The following is a 20,335-nucleotide window of genomic DNA, read 5'->3' on the forward strand; positions in this document are numbered from 1 at the left end:
CCCCCCCCCCCTGCCGAGATCCGTGTGAGGGCAGATCTGTGCCCCCCCCCCGCTAGCAATCTAAAACAGTCCAACTTTAAGACCAAGTTTTATTCAGGTACAAGCTCTCCCTCCTCTGTGAGGGCAGATCTGCACGTTCCCCCCCCCCATAGCTAGCAATCCAAAACAGTCCAGTGGAGCCTGAACAGAGGCTGTTGCCTTCTGACTTCTGGTGATGTCAGGGGGAGTGGCATATGCAAATAGGTTATGCTAATGATTTCTGCTAATGAGCTCCTGCACCTCTTTTTCTACAAAATGACCCCTGAGTCGTTCTATTGCAGACCGACACAGCTACCACTTGAAACTGTGTTTTCCTAGTACACCTTTACTCAAAAGAATAAATACAGTCTTTTGGGTTGTTTTTTTGTTTTAAAAAAAAGGAGGTGCAGAAGAGATTATTTGGTGAGGAAATAATTGCAGTGTGCGGTCAGCGGGAAAGCTGACTGGCAACGGGTGATGTTTGGTGGCCGAGGAGGGTGGCTCGGGCCGCAGGGCCTTGACGCAAGTCTGCAAACCGGTCTCTCATTTTAATCTGTGGGAAACGCTGGGAGGCAATGTTCCCTCTAAGCTGTAGAGACTAGTGAGCAAAAATTCTACTTTGTGAGCTATTGGCATTAAGCGTCTGAGCGAGCAATTTGGCTGCTGCATTAAATCAGTGTGCTCTGGAGCCCTCCGTCCTGAGCTGAGAAAGAAATCTGCGAGCCAGAGGCTAAAAAACTGTGAGCTAGCTCACACTAACTCAGCTTAGAGGGAACACTGCTGGGAGGCCATTCAAGCCCCGAGTCTCACACTTAGGTCCCCTCAGACCTTCCTGTGGAGACCCATACCCCGACAGCTCACACCACGGGATGTGCGGCCTGCCAATTTTTGCAGCTAAAACACACAGAGAGAGAACTGTGTATTTAACGCCGCCTGATGTGGGTTATTTTAGAGCTCACAAAACTCGGCCAACAGGCAGCCTGCGTCAGCTCCGGGTTCTTCCCCTCCTCTTTCCAGGGCTCGCTCTTTATTTAATAAAATGCCTGGCTGCCGCTCCGTTGGCTGGAGAAGGAACCGAATCGTTGACTGAATCTGTCTGGGACTGGATTCCACCACCTCCCTTTCGTCCTCCTGGGCGCGCCAAGTCGGTTTCAGAAGCCAAGTCTCTCTCTCTATCTTTTTTTTTTTTTAAGTCGCCTTGATATTTTGCCAGAAATATTATTATTCCAAGCTGTTATTTATGAAGGGGAGTGGGGCACATTTAAAAGCCCGTCACCGCCACAAATAATTTAACCGCCGGCGTCGCCCCAACATGCTTTGGCACAAAATGTCAGCCGCTTCCTGCAAACGGGACGGTTCGTTCCCCCACCCCGCCCCCACGCCCCCCATTTACAAACCAGCAATTGTCTCTCGCGGCTCAATGGCCGGGCCTTGTCTTTATAAATACACCAACATGACGCACGAAGCGCATACAAAATTCAATCAGTTATGCACAGTGTGTGGGGGGGGAGGGGAGGGGATCTTAGGCCCTGTTTCCATGGCAACCAATGCCCCCCATTAAATGCGGTGCGGTTCGACTTGCCAAATCCTACAAGATTAGTCAAGCAAAGCCTTGCTTTTCTCATTCTTAAAAGGTTTTGAACGTTCAAGCACCCTTCACTCGGGCGCAAGCAAACTAATGTTATTAGTAAAACGTCTCTTGGCACACAAGGACGGGGAAAGAGCTGGGGAGGGCAGAGAAAAGCAAGGCCTTGTTTTCCTTATGAAAGCCAATTCCATTGCTTAGCAACGGCCCCGACAGCCCGACAGAATGCAACCCTTGTTTGCAGGCTTTTAGTTCTGCTCAGTAAATTACATTTAACGCAGCCAGGGGGCGGGGCGGGGGGCGGAGGAGGGAGATGGGGGGGCGGCGCACCCCCCTCCGAATGGCTCAAACAAACAAATCTACCCTTGCCTACCAGACTCCCGTTCCTTGGCTCCAAACAAAGCAAAGGAGCAAGGGAGAGTGAGGCTGTGGGAAAACCAAGAGCTGAGCCTTGGGTCGCCAACCTCCAGGTGTAGCCTGGAGATCTTCCGGAATTATAACAGCTCTCCGGACTACAGAGATCAGTTCCCCCAGAGAAAACGGCAGCTTTGGTGGATGGGTTCTGTGGCGTTGTACCCCACGGAGGTCCCTGTCTTCACGAGGCGAACCCCCAAAGGGTGGATAAAAATCAACATTTTTTAAAAAAGCAGCTATTTTTATCTAAATTGGACTTTTTAAATTTAAATTGGATTTTTTAAAAATAAAATGCTTTTTGAGGGAAGAATCTAAAGATAGTTTTCTGTTTAAGATACATCATACTCCAGAGGTTATTTATCATGGAATAAGGATTAGTTTCTTTCCAAGTTTTATTTTCGGTTTTCTAAACACATTGCAAAGCATCTACAGACAAATCTATATCCTTTTGAGTCTATAACATCTACTGATTATTTATCCATATATATAAACGCTTCCACCTTTCAACAAAAAAATTTTTTTTTGTAGTTTCTAATTAGTTTCTAATTATGTAGCATGAGGCTGTCTATTCATGCAATGCTTAAAATTTTTGGTAAATGAATCTCATTAATCCATCATTGCTCTTCCAGAGGTTTCTGTAAGGTTATTCGGCAATTTTTTTTCCTATCTAGAAGATATGATCACAGATGCTTGGTTTTACAGTTCTCAAAACTGCAAATGTGTGTCTGCAGAGATCGCATGCCTCTTCTTCACAGCAAAAATGTTATGAAATAAACATACAGAGCTAAAGAGACCTCAGCCCTATTGGTCCTCTGCAAATCTATGCACAAAGAATCCACCCCTTGTCTCTTAAGTGCTAAGCTTCAAGACGTTCAATTAATATAAGATGGTTTGGGGTAGAATAGAAGAAGAAGAGAGAAGAGATTGGATTTCTACCCTGCCCTTCACTAACCCAGAGGAGTCTCAGAGCGGCTTACAAACTCCTTCCCCTTCCCCTCCCCACAACAGACACCCTGTGAGGTCGGTGGGGCTGAGAGAGCTCTTTTGAGAACTGCTCTTTTTCAAGAACAGCTCTTATCAGAACTACGGCTTGCCCAAGGTCATCCAGCAGCTGCAAGTGGAGGAGTGGGGAATCAAACCCCGTTCTCCCAGATTAGAGTCCGCACACTCAACCACGACACCAAACTGGCTCTCAGGTCATACTAAGGAGGAAATATTAAAGAGCTAAGCTGAGGTGGGAGGGGCAACCGGGACAAATGAAAGTGAAACTTTTTGAGCAGAATACTCCAGAAATCTTGAGATCTTTGTGGGTGTACCCTCACGGATGTTTACGCAAGTACAAGAATATGCCATATAATGTTACCGTTCTAGTTAAATAAAACAATTTAAATGGTTATTGTCGATTATTATTTTTCTCCTCCCAGTAAAGTACGACAGAAAAGTTGTCCAAATATGGATTAACCAATTAAACCGGAGACAGTTCACCTTGCGATGACTTCATAATGATCTATTTCAAGTTTCTGATACAACTACAACTAACCAGTGTTCCCTCTAAGCCAGTTTGGTGTAGTGGTTAAGTGTGCGGACTCTAATCTGGGAGACCCGGGTTTGATTCCCCACTCCTCCACTTGCACCTGCTGATGTGACCTTGGGTCAGTCACAAGCTCTGGCACAGCTGTCCTTGAAAAAGAGCAGTTTGTGTCAGAGCTCTCTCAGCCCCACCCACCTCACAGGGTGTCTGTTGTGGGGAGGGGAAGGGAAAGGAGCTTGTGAGCCGCTCTGAGACTCCAAGTGAAGAGCGGGGTATAAATCCAATCTCTTCTTCTTCTAAGCTGAGTTAGTGTGAGCCAGCTCACAGTTTTTTGGCCTCCGGCTCACAGATTTTTGTCTCAGCTCAGGAAGGATGGCTCCAGAGCAAACTAATTGATGCAGCAGTCAAATCGCTCGCTCACAACTTCAATGCCAGTAGCTCACGAAGCAGAATTTTTGCTCACAAGACTCCACAGCTTAGAGGGAGCATTACAACTAACCCGAAAAGTTATTATACTAAAACGGAACCGTCATCTGGGTTGTAAATATTAAGGCCAGCAAGACTGAGCCTTTATGTAGGAAAACCATGATTTAAACCGAGCCTTACGGACTAGTGGTTTAAATTGTGATTTTAAATCACGATTTATATCCACTTGGTTTAAATCAAATCCACCCTGAAACCCCCACACCTCCGGGAATTTCCTAAGCCAGACTTGGCAACCGTACAGGCAGTGCAGAAAAGAGTTGCCAGTGGGGAGAAAAACGAGGCCCTGAAACCAGGCCCTGAAAACAAAAACGCCGAACTTCCCATGTCGTGGCAGACGGATTGGTAGGTATCCAAGTCTCTCCCCTCTCTTTCGAAAATAAAGCTGATGGGGTTGGGGGGGGGGGGAGAGAGACGTCTCTCCAACAGAATGAATGCGTTTGCTTCTTGCCAAGACACCCGCCAACCCGACGCCAGGAGGGCAAAGGAGGGGGAACTGGGCAGTTGGGGGGCGGGGGGGAACACAGCCAGGTGGAAGAGCCCCCGGAATGTGCACGGAAAGGAACTCAAGCTTGCAAGCTGACGGCAAGAAAATTAACCCCCCCCCAAAAAAAATCCCAAATCCAGACCAGATTTTCTTCCCCCTACTCATAAACTGAAGGCGCATTCTGCAAAGGCTAGCATCAAAATGCCTTCAATTCTTCCTCTCTCTCTCTCTCCCCTGCACACCTCTCAGACAACACAATCACTGGACAACACAATCATCCCAGGCTCACTCACTTGCTTAGCTTCTAACATGGTAAAGGTAAAGGTTCCCTTGCTCGAAAGCCAGTCGAATCCGTCTCTAGGGTTGCGGTGCTCATCTCAGTTTCAAAGCTGAAGAGCCAGCGCTGTCCGAAGACGTTTACGTGGTCATGTGGCCGGCAGGACTAAACACCAAGGCGCACGGAACGCTTTTACCTTCCCACCGAAGTGGTACCTATTTATCTACTTGCAATATCTTGCTTTCGAACGGCTAGGTTGGCAGGAGCTGGAACTAGAGACGGGAGCTCACTCCGTCATGCGGCACACTCGGGTCTCGAACTGCTGAACTACTGACCTTCCACAGCCTGCAGTTCAGCGTCTTCACCACTTGAGCCACCGCATGGTACGTGCCGTTAAATGCCAGCAAAGCCCTTCAGCTCTCTACATAGGGCAAACGGGTCAAACCCTACGCCAAAGGATAAATGGACACACAAATCTGACACCAAGAATCACAGAACTGAGAAATCTGTAGGAGAACACCTCAGCCTTCCAGGACACACAGTGGGGGAACTCAAAGTAGATATTTTATCGCAAAGGAACGTCAGAAACAGAGAAGAACAAGAATTGCTGAGTTGCAGATTATTAGAACACTCAGGACAATGGAATGCCCAGGGCTTAACAGAGATATCGGTTTCTTATCTCACTACACACATCTGACATCATTCACTTCTTGCATCTGCTGCAAACTCCTTTAATATGCCGTATGCTAATTCACTGCTAGTCACAGATCTTAGCAGAATAAAACTTTTGTGGGTCTGAAAGGTGCCACTGGACTCAAACTTTGTTCTGCGGCTTCAGACCAACATGGCTACCCCCCTGAATCTGTCCACACACAAAACTAGTGTCTCTCAGTCCGGGAAACCATCTCGTCCATCCCACATAAAGTTCTCACGGAAGCCAAATCTTGCATGCATTTAAACAGGGACGGGGAACCATTTGCATCTTGGATCCAGACAGTAGATATAAAACAGAACAGCAGCTGATAAACAATTGTGCATTCCCCCCCCCCCGGTGCTTTTTTTTGGGGGGAGGGGGAGGAACAACAAACAGTATTTTAAAACATTTAAATATTTATGCGTTTTACATTATATTGCTTCTGGTGCAGATTAGAAGGCACAGAAATATGGCTTGGACATCTTTGAATGTTTTGTTTAGACAGACATAACTCACCGCCGTGCCCCAACAACTGAAGCCACTGAGATACTGTGTTTTCAGTAGTGGGGGGGGGTGGAGAGTGAGAGATCCAGGTTCGAATACCTTCTCGTCTAACTGAATGGTCTTGGGCCAATAGTCCTCTGTCAGACTAGCCAGCCTCCAGGTTCAGAGCATGAAATCGACAAGAGAAGTATTTGTGAATTCGGTGAAGGGTTTCCTTTTTCATCTAACAGTCTCTCTCTCTTGTGCTTTCCTGTGCTAACAGACAACATAACCAGGTGTCTCTGTATTTCCAATCTAGCCAATAATCTATTTCTTTCCATTTGTATACGCTAGGAGATTGATCGATTGCTAGAAGCGCAGCACGGATATTTCACTCCTCCCCCCCCCCCCCCCCCCCCCAAAAAAAAACCCGCCGCTAGTCATTTTGCTGGTCTGGATTAGCTCGGTTTTGGCAAACGGTTTCCCGTCTGTTCGCACTGGTTGGCGGAGTGGCAGAGTATCAAGGGGGGGAAATGGTTGTCTGGATGTGCCCACAGGGCCAGACCATTGAAGAAAGGGGCACAAATGCAAATCTCCAGCGTGTGTATGCGTACCCATGGCAAACACATACACACACACGCATAATAATCCTCAACAGAGGTCATTTCCTGCCGGAGCGCACAGGAGTGGCGCTCCGGCAGTAAAGAGCCCAGGGGGCGGGCACATGCAACAAGCCCCGCCCCCTGCTCCTAGCAGCCCCGGGCCATGAGGAGCAAGAAGCAGCCAAGTAAGTTGCAGTGGGTGTTGCCTTCTGACACACTTCCGGTGATGTCAGGGGGTGTGGAATATGCAAATAAGTTATGCTAATGAGTTATACTAATGAGCTCCTGCACCTCTTTTTCTACGAAATGACCCCTGATCCTCATTCCCTAACTCTACCTGCCGGTATTGTCCTTTTTTAAAAAAGTTTTTTTATTTTTTAAACACAAACAAACATTTAAAAAAACCATACCTTCTGATTATGTCTGTTAAGATACCTCCTACGTTATACGAATGTATATTCATCAGTTTTTATCACCATATACTTGTATCGAGGGCTTTTTTTGTAGAAAAAGTCCAACAGGAACTCATTAGCATATTAGGCCACACCCCTGACAGCACAGCTCATTGGGATATTAGGCCACACCCCCATGTTACCAGAAGTGTGCTCATCCGGCCACACCCACCTTTTGCTTCTTATTCTGTTTACCTTGTTTGTTGTCAAAACCCAGGGCCTTTTTTTGGAGCAGGAACTCCTTTGCATGTTAGGCCACACACCCCTAATGTAGCCAATCCTAATGAGTTTCTGCTCTTGGGGGTGGCCTATTATGCTAATGAGTTCCTGCTGGGCGTGGCCAACTTGGGAGCCAGCTGGAACTCCGTTCCTGTGCGTTCCTGCCCAAAAATAGCCCTGCTTGTATCTAGATATTCTGCATTATGGTTAAAGTCAACATTCTAAAACCTTCAAACCTTTTGTAAAATCTTGACCAGTTACTCTGGAATCTCCCTTCTTCTTGTCCTCTCAAAAATAAAGTCAATCTACCCATCTCAGCAGTTGCAAGAGATTTGCTTAACATTTGTTCTTTTGCCAGTATTGTCCTAAAAATTTCCAGTACTAAAGGACTCAACGCCTGCGGTCACACACACTAAACAATCCCCGCCCCAGAGGCCGGTTCCCATGCATGCCGGATTGGGCCCCGGGGGGAACTCCTCCCCGACATGCGCATCACCTGGAAGTCACCTCTATGGTTTTCCCTTGTATGGCCGTGGCCCCGCCCCCAGCATGCCTGGCGTCGTCACGTCACTTCTGGGTGACGTGCATGCGGTGCGCGTGTGCTTCGCGCACGCACGCGCCAGACGCCGGCCGGGAGCCCCCTGCTCCCGGCGAAGATCGACTTGGCAATCCTAGTACCGGAAGTGGATTGTTTCGCGTGTGTGACCGCAGCTGTCACAAGTGCATTCTGTTTCCCACCGAATTATCAGCATCCTCAGCCAGCATATAAGTCAGGCCCCTCTCAGTGTTCCGCTGTTCACCAGCCCTGTTTCTTGTATTTTCTTGTTCTTCTCGCTGGACATCTTAGGTTGGGTCCCCCAACAAGGTGCCATGGGCACCACGGAGCCTGCGGACACCGTTTCTGGTGCCCGCCAAGAGTTTTTGGGAAGTAGGCAAGGCCAGAGAGGGACTTTGCCCGGCAAGTCTTCTGATTGACTACTGGATCTGCATTGTCCTACTTAAGGTAAACTGCGGCAGCCATTTTGGGGCTGGCTCCGCCTCCTGCCACAGCCATTTTGGGGCAGCCGTTTGTTGGTGCGCTCGGCATGTCATGTCAGAACTCCTGGTGTGCTTGCAGGCTCCAAAAGGTTGGGGACCAGTGTTCTCTCTAAGCCGAATCAAGGCGAGCTACCTCACAGTTCTCTAGCCTCCAGCTCAGGGGTCATTTCGTAGAAAAAGAGCTAGGGGAACTCATTAGCATAACTCATTAGCATATGCCACACCCCCTGACATCAGGGGCCCGGAGGTGGACCTGCAAGGCCGGAGGGAGTGCAAGGAAGCCCCGCCGAGGCCCTCCCTGGCCCCAGGCAGGCAGGGGTGGGGAGAGGCAGGGAGGAAGCAACTTACCCTCCCTCTTCTCCTGCCTCCTCCTGGCTGAATGAGGGCCGGAAGCGGCGGGGACTGCGTTCCCCCGCGTTCCCCCCCGAAATGACCTCTGCTCTGGCTCACACATCTCTGTCTTCGCTCAGGAGGGACGGCTCCAGAGCAAACTAATTGATGCGGTGGGAAAATCGTTCGCTCACAACTTTAAGGCCAGTCGCTCACAAAGTAGATTTTTGCTCACAAGACTCCACAGCTTAGAGGGAGTATTGGAAGGGACCCCTGTCTTAGGTGAACGGACAAAGATTTTGATGTATGCATGAACATTTAAAATATTCCATTCTTTCAGTGCATCCCCCAGCCTCCCATCCGGGTTTACTGGTCAGCAACTCCGCAGTGATCAAAAGATCCCTGGCCTCCTCTGGGTCCCAGTGAGACCGGAACCTTTCCCACACAGCTCTGCCCTCTCCCCCAAACCCACCCCAAATTGGTAAGACTTCAGCTTGAGGCACTGTCCAGAAATCACCATTTTTCCCTTTCAAATTCATGAGATAGCAACAAGCTCTGGTACTTCATTACAGGCCAGGAACTCTTTGTCCTGCAGCCAATGGAAGGTGAATTGAACAATATCAGAGGAGGAGGAAGAGGAAGAAGAGGAAGAAGAGGAAGAAGAGGAAGAAGAAGAAGAAGAAGAAGAAGAAGAAGAAGAAGAAGAAGAAGAAGAAGAAGAAGAAGAAGAAGAAGAAGAAGAACCCTTCCAACTGTCATAAGAACATAAGAGATGCCAATGTCGGATCAGGCCAAAGGCCCATCCAGTCCAACACTCTGTATCACACAGTTGCCAGAAATACCAGGTGCCATCAGGAGGTCCACCAGGGGGGCCAGGACATTAGAAGCCCTCCCACTTTTGCCCCCCCCCCCAAGCACCAAGAAGACAGAGCATCACTTGCCCCAGAGTCCCTATCTATACCTTGTGGCTAAGAGCCACTGATGGACCTCTGCTCCATATGCCTATCTAATTCCCTTTTGAAGCCGTCCATGCTTGTAGCCGCCACCACTTCCTGTGGCAGTGAATTCCACGTGTTAATCACCCTTTGGGTGAAGAAGTACTTCCTTTTATCCGTTCTAACCCGACAGCTCAGCAATTTCATGGAGTGCCCACGAGTTCTTGTATTGTGGGAAAGGGAGAAAAGTACCTCTTTCGCTACCTGCTCTTTCCCATGCATAATCTTGTAAACCTCAATCATGTCAGATCTTAGGTCCAAGTACTCTTGCAACACTCTCGTAGTAGCAAGATTAATTTATTGAGAGTTACAGGCAATGTCCCCTCTAAGCTGTGGAGCCTTGTGAGCAAAAATTCTACTTTGTGAGCTCTTGGCATTTAAGTTGTGAGCCAGCAATTTGGCTACTGCAGAAATTAATCTGCTCTGGAGCCCTCCTTCCTGAGCTACGATAAAAATGTGTGCGCCGGAGGCTAAAAGACTGTGAGCTAGCTCACACTCACTCAGCTTAGAGGGAACACTGGTTACAGGTCATCCAAGCATACACAGCGTTCGCGTTGGAACAACCGGCCCCAGACTTCGGCAAAACCTATACAGCGTGTCGGACCACCCCTGGGTCCCTCCAGTGCCCAATTATCGATTCCCACACAGCCCACCAAAGCTTCAAGCTCGCCCCCCAAACTAACCGTTATGTTATCTATGCAGTGCTGCAAGGTAGTGCAGACGGCTACAAGCACTAGACCAGCGAAGCAGGGATTCACACACTCACTCACCCCTAAGGAATGCACATAAACGAAAAGCAGTCGGAGGGGAAGAAAGGCGTTAACCCTCGATGTAACAGAGCAGCAGTGTTCCCTTTAAGCTGAGTGAGTGTGAGCTAGCTCACAGTTTTTTAGCCTCCGGCGCACACATTTTTCTCTTGGCTCAGGAAGGGACGGCTCCATGGCAAAGCAATTGATGCGGTAGCCAAATTGCCCGCCCGCCACTTTACTGGCAGCCCACAAAGGAGATCTTTTGCTCACAAGACTCCACAGCTTGGAACATTGCAGAGCAGTAGTATCAGTAGGTAACAATACGTGACAAGTGAGGTACGAACTTGACACCAACTCTATGATTCTATGATTCTAAGGAGGTGGGGGGGAGGGGGAGGAGACTGGATTTATACCCCGCCCTTCAATCGGAGTCTCAGAGCGCCTTACAATCTCCTTTCCCTTCCCCTCCCCACAACAGACACCCTGTGAGGCAGGCGGGGCTGAGAGGGCTCTCTCAAGGACTGAGAGAACAGCTCTGAGAGAACTTGTGACTGGCCCAAGGTCACACCGGCAGCTGCATGTGGAGGAGTGGGGGATCAAGCCTGGTTCTCCCAGATTAGAGTCCGCGCTCTGGAGGTCTGACTGCCACAAGATTCCTGCCCCATGTCCAGAAGGAAGTCCTTTATTCTAAATGTATGGGAATAGGCTACAGTCGCTTAGTGGGAAGAGAGCGATCATTTGTACATGATCTAATTCCGTTTTGTTTCACAGCCCAGAGGCCCTTGTTATCGGACTTCAAACTTTACTTGCGGCCCAAACAGTTTAACCACCTTGCACGCTCACACAGACTTGCGTTAGACATTTGCAACCTAGAAAGCTGAAACAACAATGATGTTTGTGAACTCTTGTAGGCTGGTCGTCTAGATGCAAATTCCTACTCGCCACAGGCGAGCGGCCCTTTACAAGCTCGATCTAGGTTTCTTCAGTTCTACAGAACGGGCTTGGCCGGGGCCGTCAACTATTGGACCAGCCTCTAACAGCAGGTTCGTCCTCATTGATCAGCAGTCATTTTATCCGCACAAGTAAGTCAAACCAAGACCGCGTGCATAAAAAGACACATTTTACAATTCAATAAATCGTGGCTTCATCCGTTGAAACGCAATGGCACGGCTTCAAGGTGCTTTGGCTGGGCTGCAAGATACACAGGCAGCTTCCTGCGTAAAAACTTGCACTTCATTGACGAACCACAGTTCGACCTCTCCTTGAACTGACTGACCTTCCTTTCCTAGAAGTACCAGGCCCATAGGTACAGTGGGGCCCATAGGGGCCTGGCCTCCCCCCCCCCGAATTACCGTAAAGGCCCCACAACTTTCCATCCAGCCCAGCCCTCCCCGACTTCCATTTCTTATTTTATTTATCAAGTTTGTCAGCAGCAAGCCCCGTGCTGCCCTCCAATCCCAAAGAAGGAGGAGGAGGAGGAGAAGAGTTCCAGCTCCTGCCAACCTAGCAGTTTGAAAGCAAGAAACTGCAAGTAGATAAATAGGTACCACTTCGGTGGGAAGGTAACAGCATTCCGTACACCTTGGTGTTTAGTCATGCCGACCACATGACCACGGAAACATCTTCGGACAGCGCTGGCTCTTCGGCTTGGAAACGGAGATGAGCACCGCAACCCTAGAGTCGGACTTGAATGGCTTTCGAGCAAGGGAACCTTTACCTTTTTAATACATGACAGCAGGTACTACTTTCACTGATATATTGACTTTTAAAAGAACACAAGCCAAATAACCAACCTTTTGTTTAGTGTGTACACTTGTAGAAAGACCCCCCCCCATGAATGACAACAACTATCCTGGAGTGTGGCCAACTAAATCAATCACATTTTTTAAAAAAATAACTATCAAGCAGCCCTCCGTGGGAAATTCACAGCTTCAAATCAAAACTGATCTGGCTTGGGATAAGGGCTGCAACCCTCCGCATGCCTACTTGGATGGAAGCGCCGATGAGATTTTGTTTCCTTGTAAACAAGCCGAAGGTTCGGTTGTTAACAGTCTTTGATTTCCTTTCTTTTTTTTTTAAGTTTCCTGCGGTATAGTTGGGTGGCACAAGAGTGACACCTGTTGGCCGGTCTCACTCACTGCAAGATGGATTGGTCCAGGGGGGTTCTCTCTAGGGATGGATGTGGATGGGGAATTTTTTAGGGGCTTTATGGACCAGTGGTGAGGCAGTACGATGGCCCCCTGGTGTGCTAGAGACACCTAACATAGGGGATGGCCAGCTGATTCTTCCCTACTTGTCTTCCAAGTCTGGTGAGGATTGGATTTATGGGGTCTGAGTTATGCCCCCCTCCCAAAGAAGATCCCCCCATGGGAAATGACCGCCTGAGATCGCCCCAGAAAGCACGTTCCTAGGGGCACATACTTTGGGGAGGTATAACTCAGACCCTGTAAATCCAATACTCACCAAACTTGAAGGGCAGGTAGAGGAGAGTCAGCCGGTGTCCCTCTGGGAGTTTGGTGTCTCTAGCTTGCATAGGGTCTGCTCTACACACTCCCGAACCTCCTGAATCTGCACCTGTCAAAATGGCAGCTGACAGGCAGTCATTTTGACAGGCAGGAGGTTCAGGAGAGTATATAATGGATCCTGTGCAAACTAGAGCCACCAAACTCACAGCAGACCTCTCCCAGATGCTCCGCTACATGCCCTCCAAGTTTGATGTCTCTAACTTGCACAGGCGTTCGTTTTGACAGGTACAGGTTCAGGAGTGTATACAACCGTTCCTGTACAAGCTAGAGACACCAAACTTGGAAGGTGTGTCGAGGAGCAGCCGGGAGAGGTCCCTTGTGAGTTTGGTGTCCCTAGCTTGCACAGGATCCGTTCTATATACTCCTGAACCTGCACCTGTCTAAATGACCAAGGTTCAGGAGCGCATAAAACAGATCCCGTGCAAACTCGAGACACGAAAGACATCAGAGTTGCAGGGGACATTCCCTGGATGCTCCTTTACATGCCCACCAAGTTGTTACTTTGAACAACATCAGTGTTCGTGGAAAGTTTGTGCTGGTCGCCCTGCAACGCACGAACCACCTAAAATTCGTCACAAATTTTCGTTCATGAGCCGGTTCTCTCCCATCGTCGCTCCAGTATCCGGGGACGGGGAATGAAAGTGAAACCAGGCAATTAACGGTCACACTTTGCCTTAAAAACTGTGCTGGCATTCAAATAAAGAGTGGGGGGGGGAGAGCGGGAAGCCTGTCGGAATCAAAGAAGGGGAGGGGAACACGAGTGACTGACTGCACATGTGCAGGGAGGGAGCGGTCAACATTCGACAGTGTCAGAAAGAGAGAGAACACAGGTGGAAGGATAAAAACAAACGCGGCGCTCTTTGGCTTGGGCACGCCTCCTTTCGGATCCACTTAGTGGTCGCTCAGAGACTGCTGGGTTTCGACAGATTTTATCCAGCCCAGGGTGTGCGAGAATGGCTTTTAGCGAGGGGTATAATCTGATAAAGGGACTCTGGAAAGCTCCCGCGCAGAAAAGAAGGCACTACTGGACTCGAATCGAGCTCTTCTACTACCGGCCAATACAGCGGCCCTCTGAAACTAACAAGGTGCAATCAGGGTCAAAGAACCAGTCCTATGTAGCAGGATCTCCCAAATACTGTATCGCTAAAAAAAAAAAGCATTTCCAGGCCCTGCAAGTCAGCCAAGCCATACTCCGCCAGTTCCTTCCCTCACGGGCCCGTAGCTACAGCAGGGGGGAATCTCGGGGCTAGGACGACTCGTCGGCCAGGCCCCCTGGCTTCCCATCTGGCCCAGGGTGTCACGGCCTTCTCCCCCAGATTAAATTGACAGCCAGTGCCCCCTAAGAGATTTAAATGCCCCCCCTCTTAAAAAAAGTCTTAGCTACGGGCCTGTTCCCACACCTCTTTAAAAGCCAGGCTAGGTCTTACCTTTGATGCTTCCCAGGGAGAGGGAGCGATCCCGGTCCAGGAGGTTCGGCCCCGGCTTGTGGCCACTGTTGTCTTTTTGCCGGGCCACGGCGACGGCGATGCCCACGGGGAGATGCCGCACCTCCACTTCCCCCTGAGACCCGATGCTCTCGCGCCCAAAGGACTTGGCGCTTTCCGGCCTCTCAGGCTCCTTCTTTAACTGCTTGCCTGTTTGGTGGGGCAGCAGCTGCTGGATCTTGGAAAGGCCTTGCTGGGAGGGGTCTAGCTTCATGCTGCCCAGCCCCCCGAACGGACTCTTCTTCCCACCCCCCTGCCGCGCTGACGTCTCCTTGGCGAAGCTGCCACTGTACTGGATGAGGCTCTGCATGGCGGAGCCTTCGCCGTGCGAGGTAGGGTGGAGGCCTTCCGGGGCGCTCCGGGGACCTGCCGCTGTAGATCTCTGCAGGCCGCCGGGGTCAAGGTACGCCTTCTTGGCCTCTTCCTCTACCCGGTTGGCGTGGTTATGCTGGGCGGCCAGGACGGCCATCTGGGTGGTGGCAAAATTGCCCATCTCGAAAGGCTTCCATTTCTGTTCGGGGGGCTTCAGCGGCCCGTGATCGAGAGGCTGCCGGGAAGAGGAGGAGAAGGAGGAGGAGGAGGGAGAAGAGGAGTCCAACGTCCCATATATCTTAGCCGCCTCTTTGCAGCCGGATCTCTGAAACCGGTCCCGCTCGCAGGAGCGGTGTTCCACCTCCGGGCTGGGTTTCAGCAAGTCTTTTGAAGGGAGGAACTCCCTGCTTTCGGGGGAGCTCAGCCTCGGCCTGTTCGAGACGTTCTCCGAAGCCCCCTGTCTCTTCAGCACCATGGAGTTGGCCCGGATAACGGAGCTTTTCTCCCTCAGGACTTCCATGTGTTTGGCATCACCATGGCCGGGGAAATCTTGGGGCAGGACGTTGCGGGGCTGGTCGCCCAGACACCTGCTGGGCAACGACTGCAAGACACCCACCCGGGCGGCGGTGGCACCGGAGGCGTCTCTCTCTTTCGCTTTGCCGTTGTCCCGGGCCTGCGAGGCGATCTGGATGGGGCCATTCCTCTCGTCGTAGGCCTCAACCGAAGGCACGAAGGTGGGGGCGATGACTTTGTGTTCCCTCCCCGGTTCCTTGGTCAGAGGAAAGATGGTATACATGTTGGAATGGACAGGCTGGGGAGGGAAGGCTGAGGACGGGGTCAGCTTTCCCGGTTGGGGCGGGTGCGGGGAGGGGCAGCTGCAGGCGACGTGCAAAGCGGCGGCCGAGCCCATCGCGGACTCCCCCCTCTTCAGCCGGTCCGGGTGCAAGGGGTGAGGAGAAGGCCTCATGTTCTCGTCGTGTCGGTTCGGGTCCTTGGCACAGCGGTCCTGCTCCGAGCCGAGCACTTTCCCCAGGAGGTCCCCGCCGCCGTTGCAGTTGTTGAGCGAAGAGGTCTGCAGCGGGTTCTTGGACTTTGGTTCTCCGCTAAGGCTCCCCCGGTTCGGCACGTGCTCGGCCAGGAAAGGGGACAACCGCTCCCCGGCCTTGACCGCCTTCTCGGGGACGCTCACTTTCCTGTCGCTGTCGGGCTTGGTGTCCAGTGTGAGATCCACCACGCTGTGGGGCCGGGCCTCCTCCTTCAGCTTGCCCTCCTTCTTGGTCACGGGCAAGGAGAGGTCGCTCCGGCTCGCCCTCTCCTTGCGGGCGGGGTCTTTCAACGTTTCCTTTGAGTTCCTGTGCAGGGGGCCAAGGTCTTTTTCCCGGAGCAGGGAGTTTGGGGTGGGGTTGGACGCTGTCCGCGAGGGAGGGCCCGGCGGGTGCAAGGCGGACTGTCCTGCGTGGCTGGTGAGGTAAAATCCATCTGCAAGGAAAGGAGGGGGAGAAATGAGAAAGGCTCCTATTCCGGACCTTTCTATCGAGGAAAGGCTGTATTTCACAAAGCACTCTCATTCACAATAAAAGACCCGCACGGTCAGTTCAAGAGACAAATATGGCAAAGTGGGTGGAGAAACACATCCATATCCACAAGACATGCGGGTCTCTCTTTCTGAACACGCAGGAGGAACAGGAACACGTGGAATAACTTCTCGGACATTGCCTGCTGAAGTCGGAGGCATGACTCGATTTTAAACGTGAGACCACAGAAGTTACGCAAGACTACAGCAAGATTACAACCCCCCCCCCTAGTCCTTTTCCTCCAGGGGGGAAAAGAAGAAGAGATTGGATTTATAACCCGCCCTTCACTACCCAAAGGTGTCTCAGAGCGGCTTACAAACTCCTTTCCCTTCCCCTCCCCACAACAGACACCCTGTGAGGCAGGCGGGGCTGAGAGAGCTCTTGACAGAAACGGCTCTTTTTCAAGAACAGCTCTTATCAGAACAACAGCTTGCCCAAGGTCATCCAGCCAGGTGCAAGTGGAGGAGTGGGGAATCAAACCCGGTTCTCCCAGATCAGAGTCCGCGCACTTAACCACTACACCAAACTGATTGGACTTATACCCCGCCGTTCACTACCCAAAGGTGTCTCAGAGCGGCATACAAACTCCTTTCCCTTCCCCTCCCCACAACAGACACCCTGGGAGGTAGGCGGGGCTGAGAGAGCTCTTGACAGAAGCTGCTCTTTTTCAAGAACAGCTCTTATCAGAACTACGGCTTGCCCAAGGTCATCCAGCCAGGTGCAAGTGGAGGAGCGGGGAATCAAACCCGGTTCTCCCAGATTAGAGTCCGCGCACTTAACCATTACACCAAACTGGAAAGAAAACAACACGTATTTGCAAGAGTCCATCACGTTACTATGACTTATGGCTTACTGTATCTCAAGGACTCAAAGTAAGCCACAGCCATTGTGTGCAAACCAAAGGGGACAAATGATAGCAGGGACATCACAAACCAGTAAAGTCACGTAACGTGCAAAATGAACTGCCACAGAAGAGGAAAGAAAGCAGTCACTCGTACGGACAACCCACTCACCCCGAGTCTCCTTCATCCGAGTGCAAAGGGAGCTGAAGAGAGCACCAAAGAAGGGAGCAGAGAGTGTGAAGCAGAGACTGACTGACCTTTTGGAGACTCAAAGAGGCTGTGCTGGCCCAGCTGAGCGAGCAAGGGGCTCCCGCTGTTATGAGGCTCCAGGTGACTCAAGGGAATGTACGAAGGGTACAGACCATTCGGCAGGTGGGAGAAACCTGAAAAGGGGAGAGGAAAAAGAGGGGAGATCAATACAACGTATATGAAAACGTGTTTCCAAAGAGCCCGTACTATCAAATCGGCACCTCTAGAGCGCAACAGATGGCCAGGCCTGGCGACGCAAACCCTCCGCCCACTCCCAGCTCCCCCGTCTTGTGCCAGAGAGCAAAGACCCACATGCTCACACTCTCGTTCTCTTATTTACACATCAAGAGCAAACACAGACATATACGCACGCCCTCCTCTCTCGCTCTCGAAGCGCTCTGCCACTCTTCCGTGCGTTCAAGGAACACGACCGACGCAGGATTGCTAGGCTAATCAGGAGGACTCTCGATCCTAAGTGGCTGCCTTCCCACAAACAACCCTGTATCAGGGTTGCCAACCTGCAGGTAGGGCCTGGGGATCCCTGTGGAATGACAACTTCTCTCCAGACCGCAGAAATCAGTTCCCATGGAGAAAAATGGCTGCTTTGGATGGCGGACCCGACGGCACTCTCCCTTGCTTAGGCCCCTCTCCTCCCTGAAACCCGTCGTCCCCAGATTCTGCCTCCCAAATCTCCAGGTATGTTGCAACCTGGAGTTTGGAACCCCAATCTGCATTCCGGCAAAGATCTAGGGCAAAGAGCAGGCTTAGCTCCTACCGTTTTCTTTTCCCATACAAGCATGCCAGGCGGCGCATGGGGACAAAAAAATGGCAAAGTGCCATTCCTGGGACACACGTGTGGCATTGCACGCGAAGCCTACGATTGCCTCCAAAGCTGTCCAGAGAAGGATCATGCAGAAAAGCTGGGTTTCGTGGACTCCTACGCATGCTCCCCGGGGGTCCTTGTGACACGCAAGCCCTCTCAACCCGTGCCCCCCCCCCCGGATGATTTATTACTAGTCCAAGGTTATAAAAGAGCCTGTCTTAAAACGGGGTCTGAGCCGCAGCTCCCCTAGCTCAGAGCCTCGCGCGCGGAAACCCAGCTCACTGACGCCAAGATTCAGAAAGAAGTTAGCAGGCAGGAGGGAGGCTTGAGCCCAGACCCGGGGAACGGCAGCCAGCACTTTACTTATGAGTAACTGGGACATCTGTGTAAGACTCTGCCCGCACCCTTCTCTCACTCATCCCAGAGGAGGAGGGGGGGGGAGGAAGAAGAGGAGGAGGAGGAGGAGGAGGAGGAGAATGGATTTATGCCCTGCCCTTCACTACCCATAGGTGTCACAGAGCGGCTCACAAACTCCTTTCCCTTCCCAGTTTGGTGTGGTGGTTAAGTGCGCGGACTCTAATCTGGGAGAACCGGGTTTGATTCCCCACTCCTCCTCCACTTGCACCTGGCTGGATGACCTTGGGCAAGCCGTAGCTCTGATAAGAGCTGTCCTCGAAAAAGAGCCGTTTCTGTCGGAGGTCTCTCAGCCCCACCCACCTCCCAGGGTGTCTGTGGTGGGGAGGGGAAGGGAAAGGGGTTTGTAAGCCGCTCTGAGACACCTTTGGGTAGTGAAAGGCAGAGTATAAATCCAAACTCTTCTTCTTCTTCCCCTCCCCACAGCAGACACCCAGAAACACGTATGTGATGCCAACTCTCTTCCTTCTTTTTTTTTTTTAAAAAAATGAAAACTGAGAATTCTGGTCAGCTAGTGGTCAAACAAAGCACAGGGGGGCAAAGCCGAGAATCCGGGCAAAATCTAGACACCTGGATCATATGGCAATCCTACGCCCCAGATGAGAAAAAAGTGGGCTTTTTTTGTAGAAAAAGCCCAGCAGGAACTCATTAGCATAATAGGCCACACCCAACACCAGAAACCAATTAGCATATTAGGCCACACCCCTGACAGCACAGCTCATTAGCATATTAGGCCACACACCCCTCGTTACCAGAAGTGTGGTCATCCAGCCACACCCACCTTTTGCTCCTTATTCTGTTTACCTTGTTTGTGGTCAAAACCCAGGGTTTTTTTGTAGCAGGAACTCCTTTGCATGTTAGGCATGTTAGGCCCTAATGTAGGCAGTCCTAATGAGTTTCTGCTGTTGGGTGTGGCCTATTATGCTAACGAGTTCCTGCTGGGCGTGGCCAACTTGGGAGCCAGCCGGAACTCCGTTCCTGTGCGTTCCGGCCCAAAAATAGCCCTGGAAGAAACCATCTTTCAGCTACTGAGATGACCGTAGGAAGCCCCACTTTGGAGTACCAGTGGCTATTGGGTACCTGGGTTATTTTTTTCTACACCTCTGACAATAGCGAGAACCGTTTTCTTGAAGTACAGAGCCCATCCGGACCGCAAAAGGGTGCTTCCGTTCAAGCGGAAGGCCACCTTGTGTCCCCAGTTTTCCGCCTACACCGTCCATCTTGCCAAAACGGCAACAACAGGAGTGGCAGTTAGCAATATTTCACAGGGAGACAGGTCCCCCATAGCCACCAAGAAGCAGGATCTTTGCACCGGGGGGGGGGACACTTGCGTAACCTCTTGCGGAGCCACGTCGGCCGCAGCGACAGGCCTGTGGCCGTCAAAGGGAAGCGAGAATGGCAGCCTGTGGCGGAAATCTCACTGCACACGTTTTTGCTTTCGCTTCCTCTGCCAATCTCCTGGTCTGTGCTCAGGAGCCCAATCTGGTCTCCTGCCACCGGAACCCAGAGGAAACAGCTCTGGACGGGCCATGTCATAACGATTGCCCGTTTCATTCAGTACAGGACTTGGGGCCCAAACAGTCGTAGACCTGAAAGAATCAAAAACATGGATTTCTTGGCTGCTAGGGGAAAGGCTGTCAAAACCACAGATGACTGGGCCCGCTCGAGCGGCAGACGTCAACAAATCCAAAGAAGAAGAAGAAGAAGAAGAAGAAGAAGAAGAAGAAGAAGAAGAAGGAGAAGGAGAAGGAGAAG

At 51.1% G+C, this 20,335-nt stretch overlaps 1 protein-coding gene across 1 annotated transcript in view; it reads right to left on the minus strand.

Moving 5' to 3' along the window:
- Positions 1-20,335, minus strand: part of TNRC18 (trinucleotide repeat containing 18) — a 146,926-nt gene that overhangs the window by 72,103 nt on the left and 54,488 nt on the right. Inside the window, 2 exon segments of the mRNA XM_015423877.1 lie at positions 14,310-16,157; positions 17,352-17,477. Of these exon segments, the coding sequence (XP_015279363.1) occupies positions 14,310-16,157; positions 17,352-17,477 (1,974 nt within the window).

The sequence above is a fragment of the Gekko japonicus genome, unplaced genomic scaffold (assembly GCF_001447785.1).
Source record: "Gekko japonicus isolate JY-2015 unplaced genomic scaffold, Gekko_japonicus_V1.1 scaffold2219, whole genome shotgun sequence".
Classification (NCBI taxonomy): domain Eukaryota; kingdom Metazoa; phylum Chordata; class Lepidosauria; order Squamata; family Gekkonidae; genus Gekko; species Gekko japonicus.